Below are 21,672 nucleotides of genomic sequence, written 5' to 3' on the forward strand. Positions count from 1 at the left end.
TAGGTACAGATAAACACTTTACACATGGAGTACTGAGGCTTGGCTCTGAGAAGGTCAGTAAATTGTCCACATTCTCATAGGGATTAGGTAGCAGAGTAGGAATTCGAACTCCCACCTTTCTGACCCTAATGCCTTTTTTTTTTTTTTTTTTTTTTTTTTTTTGTATTTTTAGTAGAGATGGGGTTTTACCATGTTGGCCAGGCTGGTCTCAAACTCCTGACCTCAGGTGATCCACTCGCCTTGGCCTCCCAGAATGCTGGGATTACACACGTGAGCCACCACTCCCGGCCTCCTAACACTCTTGAACTTTTCATCACAGCTAAGAACGTAGCCCAGATTTGGGTTTAAACACCCTGCTCCCATTCTTTCTCACAGCTCAGAGAGGGCTTGGGTGGGAAGGTCACATAAAAAACTTGAGCTGGAAGGATGGCTCAGAAACGCAGTCTTTGGCTTCTCAGCCTCCAGCTTGCAGTGGGGCCAAGTCCAAGGGGGTTGGGATGGAGCTGATGAAGCCAAAGTCCAATTCTTGCCATAGACCAAAGCTTTGACCACTTGACACCCATGCGTCCCCATCTTCCCACACTTAAACTTTCAAACCACAATAGCAACAAAAAATGCTCTCATGATGGCAATAAAACCATCCCTCATGCAAATGAGAATACTTTTTTCCCAAAGCAGGGACCACAAATGTCATCAGTTGCAGCGTTCATCTCTGGGGGTTAGTCCTTTTTTCTTTAGTTTAACCACAGTCCTGTATGGTTTTACTATAACCTATGGACAAAATTATGAAGTTAACACCCACCAAAAAGCCTTATGTAAAATCGTGTTGCAGGACTTTTCCTTAATTCAACTAAAGATGGGGTTCTTTGTCCCACGGCCATGAAAATTTAGGCTCACAGACAATTCGAATGGTAAGTAAGACAGGGTTTTATGGCCGGGTGTGGTGCCTCACGCCTGTAATCCCAGCACTTTGGGAGGCTGAGGTGGGCAGATCACCTGAGGACAGGAGTTCAAGACCAGCCTGGCCAACAGACTGTCTGTGTCTCTACCGAAAATACAAAAATTAGCTGGGCATGAGGATGAGTGCCTGCAATTCCAGCTACTCAGGAGGCTGAGGCAGGATAATCACTTGAACCTGGGAGGTGGAGGTTGCAGTGAGCCAAAATCGCACCATTACACTCCAGACTGGGGGACAGAACAAGACTCCGTCTCAAAAACAAACAAACAAACAAACAAACAAACCCAAAAACCCAGAGTTTTAGTGGGTAAAAAAGTTAGAAAAGATGGAAACAGGAACTCTCAGCTAGGCCAGGGTCCCCGTTAGCGGCCTTCCTGCTCAGCCTTTCGAATCCCAGTTTCCACACAGGAAGAGGACGGGCCAGGCTCCTCCCTGCTGCAAATGGCATGAACTTGTGTGGCTCTTCCCAGTGTGCAGGCCGGTTGGAGAGGTGGGAGATTCTCTGGGGACCCTCTCCCACCTGGCTGTCTCAATAGTAGAAAAATGGGAGAGAGAAAAAAGACATAGCGTGGAAAGAAGAAATAAGTTTGCTGTAACGATGAACAGTGTTCATTTCCACAACTGATCATGAGGTTTATTTGGTATTTATTGTGTCTATTTCCTCCTCTGCTGCCAATTCTGTGTTCTCTTTGCCTTCAGCAGGATAGGGTGTTTACTTAGGGGGGTCATCCAAACCTTCCTTTGTGAATGGCATGAACCCTAGGAACGTCCTTGTCATGTTGGTTCCCATGGTCTTCCACTGACTTTTACCACCTGACATGACAAGATTTCTGGTTTTGAAGAATATTCTCCCATCAACTGCATGATTTAACAGGAACTCCATTTCCCCTTGATAATCAGTCTACTCTTCCCAGTCAATGTGGTAAATCCCTCCCCGGCTTTTTTTTTTTTTTTTTTTTTGGCCTGTTTATTCAGGGACAAAAGGAACCTGAAATGGCCAAAGGATAGTTTTTAGCTATGGGAACATGGGTGTGTCTAATGGTGGAACAATTTTGTTCTTGGGATCTCAGACGTCTAAACAAGCAGAATCACAGTTGAATAGATCATGATCAGACTTTTTTGAGTAAATTACTGGGTGGAATGTGAAGAGATGCCACTCACATTCCCACCACTGGCATCCAGAACAACGTGTTCTGACCAAAGGAGAGACAGCACCCAAGATGGTCGGGTGCTGGTTTAGAGCAAAAAAACCACATCAAGAACAACACACTCCACCATGCCCAGCTAATTTTTGTGTTTTCGTAGAGATGGGGTTTCGCAATGTTGATCAGGCTGGTCTCGAACTCCTGACCTTGTGATCCACCCGCCTCAGCCTCCCAAAGTGCTGGGATTACAGGCGTGAACCACTGCGCCCGGCCAGATATGGAAAATTCTTATCTAGCATAAGTCTTTTTCACTGTGGGCAATTTTCTGTCCCCTTAGTGATGAGCAGTTCCAACATAATCAACCTTCTGGTGGGTGTCAGCCTGGTTCTCCAAGGATGGTAAAAGAATGGGCTGCAAGGTTGATTGCTGCTGCAGGCAATTTGGATACGTAGCAGTACAATTGGCAAGCCAGCCCAGTGGCAATAGATAGGCCAGCCTTGGTGACAAGGAATCCTCTATGGGCCATACCTTACCTTTATCCCAGCCTCTTACACCACTTTATTCATGAGCCCATTGAGCATAAACTGGGGTTGGTGGGGAGGAGGCTGACTGACAGCCAGTGTGGATTTATTTATTTATTTTTATGAGACAGGGTCTCATTCTGTCGCTCAGGCTGGATTGCAGTGGCACGATCTTGGCTCACTGCAGCCGCTGCCTCCTGGGTTCAAGTGATTCTCCTGCCTCAGCCTTCTGAGTAGCTTGGATTACAGGCACACGCCACCACTCCTGGCTAATTTTTGCATTTTTAGTAGAGACAGGGTTTCGGCATGTTGGTCAGGCTGGTCTTGAACTCCTGACCTCAGGTGATCCACCTGCCTTGGCCTCCTAAAGTGCTGGGATTACAGAGGTGACCCACTGAGCCCAGTTTCTAATCATTTCTTTTACTAATTAATGATTGGGTAGGACTCAGTGGTAGTTTTAACTAAAGTGATCGAAACAGGAAGTACGTTTTCCACATTATTAGTGGGCGAGAACAGATTCTGAGCAGAATTTTCAGGTGGGTCTGCCAAAACAACACTGCAGAGCTGTTCAACTAGGTCTGTGGCCGACTCTGCTGTGATCAGGGAGCAGGGAACTGGGACGCCAGCACATAGCTGATGGCTGTGGGACCACAATCTCGCTGGCATTCTGAATGGCCGGCACTCGGCTTGTCACCATCCATGATGCTAGAGCCCAGCTGTGGAGAGCTCTGTTAGAGCTGCTGCAGAAGGAAACAGACTACCCCCGTGATGACCAGGCCGAGCTTGCCTGCGGCAGCCCTGACTCCACCTGCCAATGTTGCTTCTGATTCCAGATGACACAGGCAGCACCTGGGTGTCGCCTGCTTGATGGGAATCAGGCCACACGTGGAACCTGGGCCCTGAAGCTGTCTGTGGTCTCCAGCAGGCACTAGGCTCGCTGGCAGGGGAATGAAACAGAACTGAGTGAGCCAACCCACCAAATCTGCCAATGTGGCCATGTCAGAGTTTTGGAAATAAAAGGACTTAGCTGATTAAATATGAGGAAAAAGGGAAAGGATGTTCAGAAGGGCTTTGAAGAAGAAAGAGATGGTTTAGGAAAAGGAGCAGCTACATAGGCGGAGTTGGAGACAGAAACGTGGAACTAAAACATAAGAGAGCAAGAGAGAAAGAAAAAATACAGAAAGGCAGGAAAAAGCGAAAGGAGCTTCAAGACAAAAGGGAGTGCCAACAGAGTCCGAGAAAGAAAGAGGAGGTGGAGAGGATCTGGAATCCCCCTTTGGGAGAGTAGCCAAGGTTTGCACAGCTACACCTTCCCCTCATTACCTACTACTGTTGCTCTTTTGAGATGCTGGGCCGTCTGTGAGATTTATGTCCTGGGAACAAAGTTAACAGCGGCAGTAACAAGCATAAAACCATAGGCTTTAAAAGTTTTTATCGTTTTAAGTATTTCCTGTATATATTTCCATTGAAAACAAGAAATAAGAACAAGCTGATCTTTCCCTTTCTGCTTTAAAATGTCACTTTTCAGCAAGCACATATTCAGTTCAGTTGACACACACAAAGCCAAAATCCTGGCTGAGACACATTCAAGCTATTATCATCTTGGAATTTGTTAGACGTTACAGTAAGTCCTGCAGGGACCGTGTGGTGTTGAGTTGGCACAGATGCACCTCAGAGAAGCAGTAGTATAAACAGTTCTGTATTTGCAAAAGGAAATAAGAAAATAATTTAAAAAGTAAAAAATTTAGACCAAGGCAAGTAAAGTTGGCGAAATAAAGAACTATTTCAAAATGGCCATAAACAGAGAGGGCATATCAAGCTGTGCTCTTCTCTCAAAGCCTCAGTTTGTTATCTGTAAAATGGGAACAATGGTCCTTACTGCATAGAGTTTTTGTGAAGATTGAAGCAGATGATTTGGGTGATACAATTAACCCAGAGCCTGGTACAAAGTATGCATTCAATAAATGTTAATTATTATTATCATTGTTACCATTGCTAGCATGTTTGTGTGTCATGGCAAGGAGTTCTCTCTCTCTCTCTCTCTCTTTCTTGGAGTCTCACTCTGTCACCCAGGCTGGAGTACAGTGGCGTGCAATCTTGGCTCACTGCTACCTCTGCCTCCTGGGTTCAAGAGATGTTCCTGCCTCAGTCTCCCAAGTAGCTGGGATTATAGGCGCCCACCACCACACCCAGCTAATTTTTGTATTTTTAGTAGACATGGGGTTTCACCATGTTGCCCAGGCTGGTCTCAAACTCCTGACCTCAAGTGATCTGCCCACCTCTGCCTCCCAAAATGCTGGGGTTACAGGCGTGAGCCACCACGCCCAGCCAAGTTATTTCAAAGATCAGTTTTAGGCAGCTAAAAGGAAAGTGTTTGCTCAATACTTAGGCTCTTTTGTCTGGCCTGGGCTCTGGGCTCCCTCCCTCCTTCCCTCCTTCCTTCCTTTATTTCTTCCTTCCTTCCTTTCTCTTTCTTTTCTGAATATTTTGTTTTATTTATTGTTTATTTTATTATAAAAAGTTTTATTTTTATTATTTGTAAAAATTTTTGTGGGTACATAGTAGGTATATATATTTACAGGGTACATGAGATATTTTGACACAGCATGCAATGTGAAATAAGCACATTTCAGATGTCTCTGAGGATTGGAAAAAAAAAGCACATCATGGAGAATGGGTTATCCATCCCCTGAAGCATTTATCTTTTGAGTTACAAAAAACCCAATTACATTATTTAAGTTATTTTAAAATATACAATTATTATTCACTGTAGTCGCCCTACGGAAAGAATGGAAATGCTCTTCTAAAACAGGTGTACACTGCTGCTCCCTACTGGCAGTGAGCTATTTAGCAGATAAATAACCTTGACGGAATTGCAACAATCCCTCGATGTGATATTTTATTTGGAATAGATGGTTAGATATATTTTGCATATCAACATGTATTCCAGAGTTAAACAATTTAGTTATAGAGGTGGTTAATTTCGTTATGATAATGTTCAAAGAAAAAAGATTTTAAGTGCCTAGAAATTGGGTATACAGCCCACTGTATACATTTACATCATTTGTTTTATACAATAGCCCCATGAGGCAGATAGTATTATTATCCCCGTTTTGATTTGAGGGAATCGAGGCTCTAAAAGGGATCTGCTAGTAAGTGGCAGAACTGGCATTCAAACGTCAAGCTCCTCTGGCTCACATTTGTGTCCTTTCCAGGCCATCAGGCCTCCCTAAAGAGGACGAACTCATCAACAATATCAAAAGTCTGACTCTTGGCAGGTCTGATGTAATTACACATTACACCGTCTTTCCCTCACTTCACTTTCATTGAAAAGCAACTTGCAACCAAGTACACTAGAGGAGAGTATAAGCTCATGAGGGAGTGTGGAGAGGTGAAGGCTTTTTGTGAACAGGGCTAGTCTGAGGGGGCTTACAATGATCAGCTGCCCCCTGGGCACGTGTGCAGGGCTGGGTGGCCCACTGAGCAGTCTGGATAGCTCCCAAAGCCCTGCCAGTGAGTGAGGCAAAGCCTGGCCCTTGCTCAGCTTGGGTCTCCTGGCCGCGGGAATGCCCCCATTAGGCCTGGAGGTCCTGGCAGTGTGAAGGAACACCCTCCAACCCAGAGCTGATGCCTTTCCATAATCTGCCCCAAGTCATGGCTTGTGCTAGCAGTGGCACCATATAAAGCATGGCAGGATGTCTTTACCTGCCTGCATGAAATTCACAAGGCTAGCCAGGGCCTTTTTCTCAGGCAAGGCAGAGGGCACCAGTGATCTGATTCCAGTCAATCCCCAGTGCCACTACCACCAGGATATTTAGAGAATGACTCACTTAACAGGGTAGAAGGGAGAAGGAGGGAGACAATTAGTCACAGTTGGAGGTAGGAGGGCAGGAGAGAACTTCTTTGGAATTTTGGGATCCAAGAAGAAAGATAAATGACGCCAAGCTTCTTTGAGGTGATCCTGGAAATCCAGCAAGCCTCACAAAGCAGCTTTCATGCATTGCAGAAAGGGGTGGGCATTGAGTGGAAATGGCAGCCTGATGCAGGCTGGAGAGAGACGACTAATTTATCTGTCAAACTGGCAAGTTTACGTATTTAGAAGTTCACTGGATCCCAGAGTGTGGCATGGAAGTCACCAAGAACTATAGGTTCTTTAAGGCACCCAGGGCCAAGAGGAGAGACTCCAGAAGTGGCACACAGCAGACTGTCCTCTGGGGGCTGAAACAGGATGCAGTGACACTTCAGCAAGGTGCTGCAGTGAGGTGGTAGGAGGCGCCCTGACAAGCTGAGGAGGGCATTATAATGCAAATGGGAGCATAGAATCAATGACAACCAAGGCTGATCATTTCAGACCTTTTCTCCATCAATCTGCAAAGGGCTATTGTATCAGATCCTTCAGGAATTTAGAATAAACCCTATAAAGGAAGAAAAATAAAAAAAAAACACCGAATAGAATGGAGTTTTCAACACAAAATGAATGAACCGTCACTAGGGTCCCGTGAGTTTACTTGAAAGTGGCCAGATGCAGTTGTTGACATAGGGATTGGAGGCAGGCATTGTATGGTAGGGACATTTTGGAGTGTGTGATGTGAATTCCACACCCAGCACATACTGTTGCAGAAAATCAAATTGAGCACGTGGGCAAGGTGTTCTCCGCTGGGTGAGGCTTTAGAACAGCTGACATGAGAGGGCTTACTGGGTGGCAGGAAAGACAAGAATCAAAGCCAGAGCAGGAATAAGTGAGTCGTGGTGCGTGAGTGCTGAAAGGAATGAGCAAAAATCATTTGCAGTTTAGTAACTGAGGATTAGGAGGGCAAATGATTTGCTTAAAGGTCATCGATGAAAGGGCAGGATTGGAACTTCTGTGTTCCAATGAGCAACCTGCTGTTTCATACCTTTCCACATTTATCTTTTTGTGAAAACACACAGACACACAGAGAGCACAAGATCATGGAACCATAGAAATGAAAGGAAAATTTTATCTTGTCCTGTCTCTCAGCCGACTTAGTATCGTGTTTTACAATCATCTTGGCAACTGGTCAAATTGCCTCAGCTAGAACACTTCCAGTGCTGGGAAATTCTCATACTTTTGGACACAGCTTAGTCTATTCATCCATTACTGGACAAACTGGCATGGAGCCAACATCTGCCTCCATGAATCTAACTCTCTTAGCCCTGCCCTCTAGTTCCGCACATAATCAATGACTTCCTTTTCTAACTCATAATGAAAGTCACTCACTAATCGAGCACCTATGGTGTGCCAAGCACAAAGGGTGGCATTATGCCCACCCCAGGGTCTCTGGTTCATGTTCCAGATATCCCTGGTCTTTCTGCACCTGTATTGTTCTTCTCTGGACTGTCTCTAACTTGGTAAGGTATAGAATCCATTCTTCCCTTCCAGATCCTCTAGGCCATTTATTTAAGAAGATAAATCTATTTGGGTCCACGGAGAAAGTAGTTATGTTTTTAAAAAATGTAAACTAATTTTAATATTTAAGCCAACTATACTAATTGACATAATTAGCAAGGTATACTTGTCAAGGATCACACAAAAGATTCCAAATCGCAATTGGAGCAATTGTTGACCTAGATTATCAATTGAAGTGGAAATGATATGTACATACCCTTTCCTTAGTTTCAAACAAATTTAGCATAATAATGCATATTATTATCATCACCGTCCCTAATTCTTTTTTTTTTTTTTTTTGAGAGGGAGTCTCGCTCTGCCGCCCAGGCTGGAGTGCAGTGGTGCGATCTCGGCTCACTGCAAGCTCCGCCTCCCGGGTTCACGCCATTCTCCTGCCTCAGCCTCTCCGAGTAGCTGGGACTACAGGTGCCCGCCACCATGCCTGGCTAATTTTTTGTATTTTTAGTAGAGATGGGGTTTCACCGTGGTCTCGATCTCCTGACCTCGTGATCCGCCCGCCTCAGCCTCCCAAAGTGCTGGGATTACAAGCGTGAGCCACCGCGCCCGGCCCACCTTCCCTAATTCTTACAGAATGTTTCAAGTGAATCAGGCTCATAGTGACAACTCTATGAATTGGATACCATGGTGATTTCTAGCTTTTTGATGAGGAAACTAAAGCCCAGAGAGGTGATAGACCTTGCCCAAGATCCCATGTCTAGAAAACGGTAGGCTTCAAGTCAGGCATTCTGCTGTAATGCTTCAGTGGCAAAGCTGTTTATCAGCCTGCTATGTACTGGCATTGACCCATCAGCAAATGTAAATTTGGTCACACCTAAAGTTCTGTCTCCCACTGACCTACAATCATTTCTTCCTTTCTTTTTTTTTGTTTTGTTTTTTTTTAGATGGAGTTTCACTCTTGTCACCCATGTTGAAGTACAATGGCGTGATCTCAGCTCACTGCAACCTCTGCCTCCTGGGTTTAAGCAATTCTCCTGCCTCAGCCTCCCAAGTAGCTGGGATTACAGGCATGTGCCACCACGCCTGGCTAATTTTGTATTTTTAGTAGAGACAAGGTTCCACCATGTTGGTCAGCCTGGTCTTGAACTCCTGACCTCAGGTGGTCCACTGCCTCGGCCTCCCAAAGTGATGGGATTACAGGCGTGAGCCAACGCGCCTGGCAACTTACAATCATTTCAAACTCACCTGAAGTCTGATTCTTTCTGTGAATAACTCCCTTGCAATAGTTTTCAGAATTAGATCTATAAGAGCAGCATGCCTGGTACTAGCAGGTCCTTTATACATATTTATTGAATGATACAAATTAGTGGCCCTAGCCCTGTTAGTTTTCAAGTGCCAGGTAAGATCAGATACTTTTGAGTCCTACTGTGGGGATGGAGGCAGGCAGAGGAAGAGGGTAAATGGCGATGTCTGGTCCATATGCCCCTACCCTGATGCAGTTCCTCTGCTCTGGGAACTGCTGTGACGAGGCCACCTTTAAACCCTGTGCACAGCAGACTGCTCCTGCCTGGCTCTAAGCATCTGTGTCTTCTCTTTCTAGGAGAGGATTTCATCTCTCTTTTTATCTGCTGCTCTCAGTGAGGCTCCAACACCAGTGATGCAGTCATCTCATTGAAGCTGGTTTTCTCCAGAAGCTGAGCCAAATGGAATCCACCCAGCCCAGCCGCAGCCAGAAGCCCTACTCCTCCCTTACCTTGCCCAGCCTCAAAAATACAGAATCTGGATCCCCCAGGCTGACTCCTGCCTCCTTCTCCTCCTCCTCCTCCTCTTTCTCTCTCTCTCTCTGTAAATATAAATATATGTATGTGTAGATATACTACATCCATATATATATATTTTTTGAGACTGGGTCTGGCTCTGTCACCCAGGCTGGAGTGCAGTCGTGTGATCTCAGCTCACTGAACCACCGCCTCCTAGGCTCAAGCCATCCTCCCACCTCAGCCTCCTGAGTAGCTGGGACTACAGGTGAGTGCCATCACACTGGGATAATTTTTGTATGTTTTGTAGAGACGGGGTTTCTCCCTGTTGCCCAGGCTGGTCTCAAACTCCTGAGCTTGGGCAGTCTTCCTGCCTTGGCCTCCCAAAGCGCTGTGATTACAGGTGTGAGCCACCAGACCCACCATACATATTTTGCTTTTAGAGACTACCTCCCTCCCCAACTCCCATCCTCCCAGGTACCTTCTGATTCTTCCCACAGCCTGATGTCCACTGTCCTCTCTCAGTGCATTGGAGCATCTGAAACCCAATTAGGTAGAGAATTCCAGCTTCTTCCCATGTTGTTTCTGGGTCTTATTTACATTCGAGGATGTGGCTGAACAACCAGTTTACTGTTCCTGACAATCAGGGAAGACTGCCTGGAATTCACACAAAGACCTGATCATTGGAGATGAAGCCCAGTTTCACTCACTTCGTTCTGTCCAAGCCAGTGTAACCTATTAAGCTAGCACAGTGGCTCTCAAGGTTCATCATTTGTTAGAATCACCAGGAAAGCACATTTAAATGTGAGTTGTTGGACCTCACCATCAGTGTTTCTGATTCAGTAGGTCGGGACTCAGGGGAGGCGAAAGTGTACATTGCTGATGAATTCCTAAGTGATACTGACCCTGCTGGTCCAGGGACCATGCTTGGAGAACTGAAGTCTAGAGTGTTTTCACTGTATTAGCCTGGATTGGTTTAGGAGATTAAAATTACTGCTACTCATTATTTAGTTTCTGGTTGTTGAAGGCAGGTCCTGGTGGGAATGTCTTAGTTCAGGCTTCCATAACAAGTACCATTGACTGGGTGGCTGACAAACAATAGAAACTTCTTCCTTACAGTTCTGGAGGCTGGAAGTCTGAGATCAGGGTGCCAGCATGCCCTTTTATTTTGAAATAAATCAGTATGCTTTTCCTAAGAACAAGGACATTGTCTTACATAACCAGTACAATGATGAAAATCAAGAAACTTAACATTGATAAAACACTATTATCTAAACCACAATCCCTATTCAGAGTTCATCCATTCTCTCAATGATGTCCTGTGTAAGTAATTATTATTCTGGTTCAGGATCTATCATCACTCAGTGCATTTAGTCGTCCTCTTTAGATTTATTTAATCTCAAGTATTTCTTCAGACTTTTCTTTCCTTGACTGTCAACAGTTATTTTGTACAATTTCCTCAATTTGGTTTGCTCTGATGTTTCCTTATGATTTGAGTCAAGTAATTCATTTTGGGCAGGAATTCCAGAGAATTGCTGGTTTTTTTGTTTGTTTGTTTGTTTTTGTTTGTTTGCTTTTCCAGAGTCTTGCTCTGTCGCCAGGCTGGAGTGCAGTGGCACGATCTCGGCCCACTGCAACCTCCGACTCCCTGGTACAAGCAATTCTCCTGCCTCAGGCTCCCGAGTAGCTGAGATTACAGGCACATGCCACCACGCCCAGCTAATTTTTGTATTTTTAGTAGAGATGCGGTTTCACCATGTTGGCCAGGTTGGTCTCGATCTCCTGACCTCATGATCTGCCCACGTTGGCCTCCCAAAGTGCTAGGATTACAGGCATGAGCCACTGCACCCGGCTTTGCTGTGTTCTCTTCAGTGCATCGTAATACCAGGTAATATATGTCAGTTTGTCCCACTATTAGTGATGTCCTCCCTGACTCGAGTGAGCCTCTCCCCTCAGCCTCCTGAGTAGCTGGGACTGTAGGCGCGTGAACCACACCCAGCTAATTAATTTTTTTGTAGAGACTGGATCTTGCCTTGTTGCCCAGGCTGGTCTTGAACTCCTGGGTTCAAGCAATCCTCCTAACTTGGCCTCCCAAAGTGTTGGGATTATAGGTAAGAGCCATCGTGCCCCATCCAAAGGTCACGTTTTAAATGGGGGCCCTACCCAAAGATCACATTTTAAATGGCATGAGCACAAGCAATAACATAGGTGACCAAAATCTACCAAAGACTTTCTCACTTCTATAGAACAAACTCTTTGCCCCTCCCTCCATAAGTCCTTCCAGAGTGTCTTAATGGCTAGGAGAAAGTTTGAGCTGGGAGAGAGCTTGGATTTCATATGGTTCCCTGTTTTCCAAGTATGGGATGCTTAGTACTGGTGAGAAAAAGACGATTTTTTTTTTTTTTGCACGTTTATATTAGGTTAAATTGTGTCACTTAGTAGCAAAGGCTTTGCCATCTCAAGATCTTTTCAATCTTCTGAACACATCAAGTAGGAAGGCTCAGTTGAGTGCTATTCCGTCTTGTAGCCTGTCTTAACAATCTCAAACAGTTGCTAATTTCCTTCCTTCCCTCCTCCCTCCCTCCGTGTCTCCCTCCTTCCTTCCTTTCTTCCTTTGTTTACAAAGAAAGGGATGGTTTTGGGTTCAGGGTCTTTGGCAGTATATAGTAATTAGCATATAGTAATATAGTAATATACAGTAGTATATAGTAATTCAACGCCTTTAGGTGAATATGTTTTCCATTTTTACTGTGCGTACACATATATACAATGTATTTTAAAAATTGGCTTTACAATATGTAGTTTTATCACTTGGTTTACAACTAAATACATTGTGAACATTTTCTACAACAGTTAAAAGAATTGCATAGCTTGGAGGAAACATAATTTATTAAGCAATCTTGTTGGGGACATTGAGGTATAATTTTTTTTTTTATAAGGAGACTTCATTCTTTTTACACCTCCAGGAAAAAAATGGGAGTCCTTGTCTCATATAGCTTTCTACAGATGATGGAAACTTGCCCTTCCATTTAGCCTTTTAACTTGCTTCTCTACACCCACCTAATCACCATCAAGTAACCCATTTTCTGTTTTCCAACCTCTCTCTCCCATTTGCTTCCTCTTTCCTACCCAGTCTCCCTGCATACATGCAGATGACTTCCATTCCTTCAGCCCTCTGATTCCTCCCCTTAAAGAGGCTTTCTTTCCTTTTAAAGAGACGATTTTAATTGATTTTTATCAACTCTACTCAAAACTGTATCCTAAGGTCCACATTAGGATTAGTCTTTAATAGTCTGAAGATATAATTCCATTGTTTAAAAGAACATTTTAAGAAGACCTTGGTAGAATTACATGTATCAAGAAACACTGAACTTAGGGACAATGGAGACATGGCTGACTTTCTTTTGAAAAAAGAAGTAGTTTTTGTGGGGAGGGTAGGGCAAAGAGGTAAGAAGTAGTTGGTACTATAAGGAAATGTTAGAGACCATTTTGGAAATGTATTCATTATTTTAAGGCAACTAATAAATGATCATCTTTCAGTTAGGATATTGTAGCAGCAGCCTTTACTGGTCATGAAATTTGCATGATATCTAAAATTGTATTTCTGGAAATAGGTCAATGTCAATTAATAGTAACTTTGTATAGAAAGGCAGATGCCAGCTAGCATATAAAAGTGATGCATGCAGACGGTGGTAGTTCTGGAGTCCTGGGAGCCATGAGGTGCTCATCCATCACAAGGCCATCACAGCCAGGTAGAAATGCCTGAGGAAAGCAGCGGAGCTGGCCGTGCCAGCATTTACATATGGAAGAACACTTCTTGGGCAGCCGGGTGTCATGGGGGCACAGACCCACAGTTCTCTTTGCATACGTCGTGCTCACAGTTCCGTCCATAGAAGGAGGGGAGGCAGGCACAAAAGGACCCCAGCATGCAGGTTCCCCCATTCAGGCAGCAGGTTCTGTTTAGCTCCTTACTGTCCTGTATCCCCATGGGGGGGCACAAGCTGGGAAGACCGAGGACGAATTGCAGGCTCCTCCTGGGGCTGAATGCTGTCATCTCTGAAGGCCAGGTCTCCGTCTCCCTGAGATGGACGCACAAGTTCCTGATGGCCCAGCCCTTAACAAGCAATTCAACGCCTTTAAAAAATTCTTTACTTTTACAGTTACTGGCTGTTTACTGAAAATTTCATATAATTTTAAATTTAGAAATAAAAACTTCACATATGGAATTAAATTTCATATAATTTTCAGTAAACATCCAGTAACTGTAAACGTAAAGGTAATTCTTAAAATTACATTTTACAAAGTGAAGTAAAATAAGCGAGTCAATCTAGAGGTGTTTTAAGAACTTAAAGAAAACTTAGGTATGGATCTCTGGAAGAGGTAAGGAGAGATATGGCTCATAGTTGTGCAGATAACACAGGAATTACTGAAGTTTGCGCAATTCCAACTGAGGCCAAATTCCTTAAAGGAAATGGACAAGCTGGCTGGCTGACTCTTTCTCTCCGCAGGCTTTCTGATGGAAACGTGGCAGGCAAACAATGATGCTGGCAAGAAATAGGACAGGCCGCATGAAGGCCTGGAGAGTTTTAAGCACAGGTTGAGAGCACAGGTGTAGGCTTTCTGGTGTAGGTTCCGACGCACCTGCCTTCCATTCCTGCCTCCACTATCCATTCAGGCTGCGACCTCTGGTAGTTCTCCACTTTCTCTAATTCTCAGTTACTTCATCCTTAAGAAGTGGTGCGTAACTCACACCTTGTTAGGATTGTATGAGTATGTGTGCATACACCGTTTAGTGCAATGTATGGCACAGAGCCAAGAAAGGCAGGATACTAAGTCGAGGTCATTTTTCTTTTGGGAGGACAAGGACAGGGCACGGGCTGGGGCCCCGGAGTGGTAACCAGCAGCGGGCTTTTCCTCCCAGCCTTCCTTTTGGGAAACCCAGTGTGCTAAAAAAGTGCATGCAGCCCAGCCTATGGCCTAGGCCGTCGGTTCCCGGCCATGCCTAGCTCCTCTGAGGTCGCCCTTAGTGAGGACACGAGGTGCCCTCACCTCGTTCACTCTAGACACCTCCAGAACACTCGCCCCCCGCGCGCCGAAACTCCAAGTCACCACCAGCCGCCCGCGGAGCCAGACCTTCCGGCTCTGCGCCCCAGGACCGCTCGGTGCAACCTGCGCATGCGCACCCGCGTCCCGCAGCTGTTTAGCCGTTTCTATGGCTACGAAGCCCATGGGCCGGGGATAGGAGAGCAAGAAAATGAAGCTCAAGAGCCTCCTGCTCCGGTATTACCCGCCAGGTACGCGCCAGCCCCGGCCCCGTCATCCCCACGTGGGACCCTGGGCTCCCAGACTGGGAGGGTTTGGGGCGGAGGAGGGCGCGGGGACTGAGGGGCGGCGGGTCCCCAGGTGGGACAGGAAGTCCGGCACTTCCCAACCTGTGCCCCTCATTCCTTCAGCTCCTGGACTCTTCCTTAAAGCATTAACAATTACTCTTTTAGTAATTTAAAGAGTTTAGCTTGACTGTGCATATCAGTCCGTCTGCGTTTATTGAGTGCCTACTGCCTACACGCTTTGTGCTCTGTGCTATGGACCTTTAAAGAAGTTCATAGTCCTGGATTTCAATGAGTGAAGTAATTATGAAATAAATTACTTAACTATTACTTAGTAACATAAGCAATACATTAATTACCTAATCCTTGTCTAACTCTAATGTTAGGTGAGGACATGGTCACCTTTAAAGAATAGGTGACACCTATTGATCACCCAGCTTGCTAGGGACAGAAATAGGAGTGGGATTCTTGGGTTCTAATTCAAAACTCATCTTCTGAATTAGAAACATCTGCAAAAAAAAAAAAAAAGAAACATCTGCAAAACATGCCACAAGGCAGAAGATAACCAAATACACTTGCCCAATGAAGTTTGGATGGGAAGTGTCATAAAGATTTCAAAGGAGGGTAAGATACTTTGGACCAGTTTTGTTTAGAATAGCTTTATGAGGGGTGGGAGTTGAATTTAAGGTTGAATATCTCTCTTTTCCCCGCAACACATCCAACTGCTTGGTCAACACCTCCGATGAGGTATCACACAGAGATCTCATGATTTCTTTTTTCCAGTCCCATCCCAATCCTGCTGCTTTCTCAGACTGTGCCCTGCCAGTAGAAGGCATCATCACCCAGCCTGTTTTTTTGCCAGAAACCTAGGTGGTCACTTTTTGTTTCTCTCCTGTGATCATTCACTGCCTCCCCCGCACCCCCACCCCCCGGCATTCCTTTATCATTCTGCCAGCTCTAAGTCCAAAATATTCTGTGAATCCATCAGATTATCCCTCTTTCCGTAACACAGATTTCTTGGTCTAACATCCCTTCCAGCTGCCAACCTAGTCCAAGCCTCCATTCCAGCCACCATTCCCTTTGGCTGGGCCACTCCAGTGGCTTTTTAACTGGATTCCTGGTTTTTACCCTCATCTCCCAAAATCTATCTACCACTAGGAGCCAGTGGGATCTGAATTCAAGATCTCCAATGGCTTCCTATCATGCTTAGAATACAATCCGCACCCTGTGGGATTTGGCTCATCCTGCGCTGTTGACTTCTAAAACTTCACTTGTCTACCCTCACTATACTTCTGACTTCTTTAGCTTGTTCTTCTAAGACTTAAGAGAAGGCCTTTCACTCGTTCGTTTTTTGGACCCAGCTTTCCCTAGAGCTAGGAAAAGCTGCTTCCTTTTCTTCATTCAGTTTCAATCAATGTCAACCACCTGAAGAGACTTTCCCACCTATTCAAAGTAGCCTGCGCTGATTTTACTCTATGCCATAAAGTGCTTAAAAATTATATTTGTCATCATCCAAAACTCTACTTGTTTTGTTTCAAATGTCTGCCTCTTTCCCATTTAATGTAAACTTCGTGAGAACTAAGATCTTAGTGTTTTTTGATCATTGTAGCGTCCTCAGCTTCTAGAAGAGATTTGGTGACACAGAAGATCAGGAATGTTTGTTGAATGAATGTATGGATAAATGGATGTGTTTGATGAGAGGTCAGGTATAGAAATTACAGAGAATAAACACTGAAAATCTTAAGGGATGCTGCTTCTGCCTCCCTGGAAGACCGATCCTGGACAGCTACTTTCTCCAATGGGAAGTTGACATTTGTAGAAAAGACACTCATTTTCTCCCTCATAGAATTCCAGTTAAAATAATGTGAGAAAGCTATATACAGAGAGTATCTAGAGAAATTTATTTTATGTAATTAATTAATATAATTTTTGAGACAGAGTCTTGCTCTGTCACCCAGGTTGGAGTGCAGTTGGCGCAATCCGACTCCACCTCTTGGATTCAAATGATTCTCATCCCTCAGCCTCCCAGGTAGCTGGAATAACAGGTGTGCACTACCAAGCCCAGCTAATTTTTGTATTTTTAGTAGAGACAGCGTTTCACCATGCTGGCCAGGCTGGTCTTGAATTCCTGACCCCAAGTGATCCACCTGTCTTGGCCTCCCAAAGTGCTGGGATTACAGGTGTGAGCCACTGCACCAGGCTGAGAGTATCTACGAAATTTAAATTAGGCATAGGTATATAGTATATAGAAAATTTAAAATTAAGACTAATAGTCTGTTTCCTTTAAGTATTCCATAATTTTCTTTTGGCTCTTTTTGCCCATAGGCCTGTGCTGGTTCCCATAGGTGTACCAATAAATGAAGCGCTTGCTTTCATCCCTTTGTTGTGGAGTGTAGGTTAAGAATATGGGCTCTGGGTTCAGCATAACTGATTCTCACCATATACGATAATAAAAAAACTTGGGCAGTTTGTATTATTCTATCAAAGCATGGGTACATGGTGACAACAGCACCACTTCACAGGTCTACCAGACCCTTCCAGCTGCTTATCTTATTTGATTCTTTCTCTTCAGAGTAAAGAAAGCTTTTTGGAAGAATACTCTCCCCAAGTGCTGTCCTCCCTTCCTATCATGTTTTCACCCTGAAACTGCCCACTTTAAGATCTCTAATGACATTCACATTGCTAATCCACTGGCCAAGCCACAGTCCTTGCCTGCCTTGACCTGACAGCAGCATTCGACCACTCTGCTTTTCTTTGGCTTCCAGGACACATATTCTATTTTCCTTCCTGTCTCACTGTCACTTCTTCTGTGTCCATCTTGTTGGTTCCTCTTCTTCTTTTTGATTATTTAATGTTGGAGTGCCCCAGAGCCCCAACCTTGGACTTCTCCTTTCTATCTACGCTCATATACTACACAAGGTCATCCATTCTCGAGGCTTAAAAACTATCCTGAAGCTGGGTGCAGTGGCTCACGTCTATAATCCCAGCACTTTGGGAGGCTGAGGCGGGTGGATCACCTGAGGTCAGGAGTTCGAGACCAGCCTGCCCAACGTGGTGAAACCCCGTCTCTACTAAAAATACAAAACAATTAGCCAGGTGTGGTGGTGCGGGTCTGTAATCCCAGCTACTCAGGAGGCTGAGGCAGGAGAATCGCTTGAATCTGGGAGGTGGAGGTTGCAGTGAGCTGAGATCATGCCAATGCACTCCAGCCTGGGTGCCAGAGCGAGATTGTCTCAAAACAAACAAACAAACAAACAAACAAAACCATCCCGCACAGTCCTGAGTACCTAACTGCCCACCCAACACATTCATTTAAATGTCCACCGTACATCTCATATGGGGGTCTCCCATGGTCTTCCCCATCTCAGCAAATTGCAGCTCCATTTCTCCACTTACTCATGCCCAACATTTTGGACTCTTCATTGTCTCCTCTCTCTCATCTCCACATCCACTAACAAATCCTGCTAGTCCTGCCTCCAAAATATATGCAGAATCCAACAATTTGTACTACCTGACCACTACCATTCTTTTTAGCTTGAAAGCTTCCTTCCACCCTGGCCCCTCTTCAGTCTATATGGCAATGGGGTGGCTCTGTTAGAACATAAATATCACCATGTCACTCTTCTGCTCCAGCCCTCCAATGACTTCTCAGCTCGTTTAAAGTAAAAGGGCCATGATCCCCAAGGCCCTGCATAATCTCACCCCCTGTTGCTTCCCTGACCTCACCACTTTCGACTTTTCCCTCCAGCAACACTCCTCTCCTTGGTGTTCCTTGGATGGGGCAGAGGTGTCCCCACCCAGGGTCTGCAGTTGCTGTTCTTTCTGCCTCGAATAATCTACCCATGGACATTTGTATCGCTAGTGCCCCATATTTTTAAAGTCTTTCCTCAAAATTGTGTAAAGTGAAGACTTAGATGCCTCCTTTCTGAGCATTTCTATCTTCTTCCTATGATATTTCACAGCCCCTTTCCCTGGTTTGTCTTTTCTCCTTGGGGCTATCTTAATCCAACTCATCATTATTTTACTCATTTATTTGCTTATTCTTCCCCACGAGAATAAAAGATTGATGAAGGTAGAAAGTTTGTCTATTTTGTTTACTCCTTATCTCTAGCACCCAGAGGAGAGCCTGGTGCATAAAATGACGTTAGTGTCTTTGTTGAATAAGTGAGTTTAATGAGATGATGTGTGTTAAGCAGAATGCCTCAAACTCTTCCTGAAATGTGAAAGGGCCAGATAAGTGATCTTCGATCTACTTCAGCTCTAAAAGCCTAGGATTCTTTTTTTTTTTTTGAGATGGAGTCTAGCTCTGTCACCCAGGCTGTAGTGCAGTGGCGTGATCTTGGCTCACTGCAAGCTCCACCTCCTGGGTTCACGCCATTCTCCTGCCTCAGCCTCTGGAGTAGCTGAGACTACAGGCGCCTGCCACTATGCCTGGCTAATTTTTTTTTTTTTTTTTTTTTTTGTATTTTTAGTAGAGATGGGGTTTCACCGTGTTAGCCAGGATGGTCTTGATCTCCTGACCTCGTGATTCGCCCACCTTGGCCTCCCAAAGTGCTGGGATTACAGGCGTGAGTCACCGTGCCCAGCCAAGCCTAGGATTCTTGTAGTGATCTTAGGCTCACGTAATTCTCTTGACTCATGTTTGCGACTATTGCCTTAATGCTTATCTTATAATGAGGTCATATTACTTAGCATGCTTGACATTTAATTTCTGAATTCCAATCTTTGGTGAGCCAAATCACATGCAAGTTTCCAAGATACTACTGAATAGCAGGTGGGTGTTTCAATAATAGCATTATCATATAGGAAAAAATTATTCCACTGAATCATTCCCGTGCTACCTTTATCCCTTCTGCATATAGAGCAATTTTGTTTGGCCTCCTAATCCTCTAATTTTTGCCCTCCCACTTTCTTTTGAATAACCTATAGGTCAGGGGCATTGTCTTGCTGCTATCTACTGAATTATCCCTCTCCCTACCTACATTCCCAAAGGCTAAATGTACATGTCAGTAACATGGCTAACCAAACATGGGACATTCCTTTTCATCTTGGTCACATTTATTAATTCATAAGCTCTTTGCTTTGGGAAGAGTGGGTGTTGACTATGTGCTTTTCAGCTAACTCAGTTATGACAATTTTTGTATTTCATTTATTGTGTGAAGTCCATAGTTCTTAGACCAGGAGAAGGAATTAAGTCAACATTAACTAAACTAGTTAACATTCTGAGCATTTTAAAGGTTTCTGTTGATTGAATATATAATCTAAGTAAAGAATATTAATATCATTTGAAGCATGCCCTTTTAATATATTGAAGAATTTGAGGCATAGAGGCTTCTTACCTAAGTGTTTTGGGAATTATATTTATTGAAATGCACAATCAAGGGAAAATCAAGATTATTAAGATACTATGGGAAACCGTCACTGAAGAAAAGCATGTATTTCTGGCAGCATCTTTGTTTATTTATTTTTATTTTTGAGACATAGTTTTGCTCTGTCAGCCAGGCTGGAGTACAGTGGCACAATCTTGGCTTACTGCAACCTCTGCCTCTGTCTCCCAAGTAGCTGAAGTTACAGGCATGTGCCATCACGCCCAACTAATTTTAGTATTTTTAGTAGATATGTGGTTTTACCATGTTGGCCAGGCTGGTCTCAAACTCCTGACCTCAAGTGATGCACCTGCCTTGGCCTCCAAAAATGCTGGGATTATAGGCGTGAGCCACTGCTCCCGGACTCTTTGTTTTCTGTTTTTATTCTTCATGGCTCATATTACAGCCTTTTGCTCAGTCATCATGAGAGGGATGAACACATTGCCTAGATCAATGTTCCACAACCTTTTTGGCACCAGGGACTGGTTTCGTGAAGACAATTTTTCCACAGACCAGGGGGATGGTTTTGGGATGAAACTGTTCCACCTGAGATCATCAGGCATTAGTTAGATTCGCATAAAGAGTGTGCAGCCTAGATCCCTTGTATGCACAGTTCACCATAGGGTTCCTAATGCTATGGGAATCTAATGCTGCTGCTGATCTGACAGGAAGCTGAATGAGCTCAGGCGGTAATGCTCACTCGCCCGCCGCTCACCTCCTGCACTGTGGCCCAGGTCCTAACAGGCCACAGACTGGTACCGGTCCAGGGCCCAGTGGGGTGGGGGGACCCCTGGCCTAGAGGTTTTGTCACAGTGAAGCCGTCAAATGTACATGTTTCAGTTTTGTACTTTATTTTCCAGATCCATTTGTACAGCATCCCAACGAATTTTTAGTAGTCAGCTTAAAGACTTTGAACTTTTTACTTTATTACAAACAAGTAGTGAATAAAGAAAGCAGACTTTTGTTCACTTATTTGCTAAAATGTTAAAAATGCATTTCCTTAGGGTATTAGATCATACTCTGTGGGCTGCCAAGTGCTAATTCTTTCCAACCTTTCTCTGAGTTACAGATTATTATTATATTGCTTATTCATTGTGTACATCATTTATTTACTCAAGCATTTATTTCCTCAATAATAAATAGCACATAGTAAATACCCTTATATATAATGCAAAAAATCTAAAATTATAGTACAGAAAGAAACACTCCCTTGATGATAATGACACCTTGCAT

At 44.3% G+C, this 21,672-nt stretch overlaps 1 protein-coding gene and 1 pseudogene across 1 annotated transcript in view; one reads left to right on the forward strand and one right to left on the reverse strand.

Moving 5' to 3' along the window:
- Positions 1-13,371: 13,371 nt before the first annotated feature.
- LOC100600200 lies at positions 13,372-14,975 on the reverse strand (annotated as a pseudogene).
- Positions 14,366-21,672, forward strand: part of DAW1 (dynein assembly factor with WD repeats 1) — a 54,011-nt gene continuing 46,704 nt past the window's right edge. Inside the window, exon 1 of the mRNA XM_003274712.3 lies at positions 14,366-15,040. Within this exon, the coding sequence (XP_003274760.2) occupies positions 15,001-15,040 (40 nt within the window). The 5' untranslated portion in view covers positions 14,366-15,000. The remainder of the gene's footprint in view (positions 15,041-21,672) is intronic.

This window comes from Nomascus leucogenys, chromosome 22a (assembly GCF_006542625.1).
Source record: "Nomascus leucogenys isolate Asia chromosome 22a, Asia_NLE_v1, whole genome shotgun sequence".
Taxonomy (NCBI): domain Eukaryota; kingdom Metazoa; phylum Chordata; class Mammalia; order Primates; family Hylobatidae; genus Nomascus; species Nomascus leucogenys.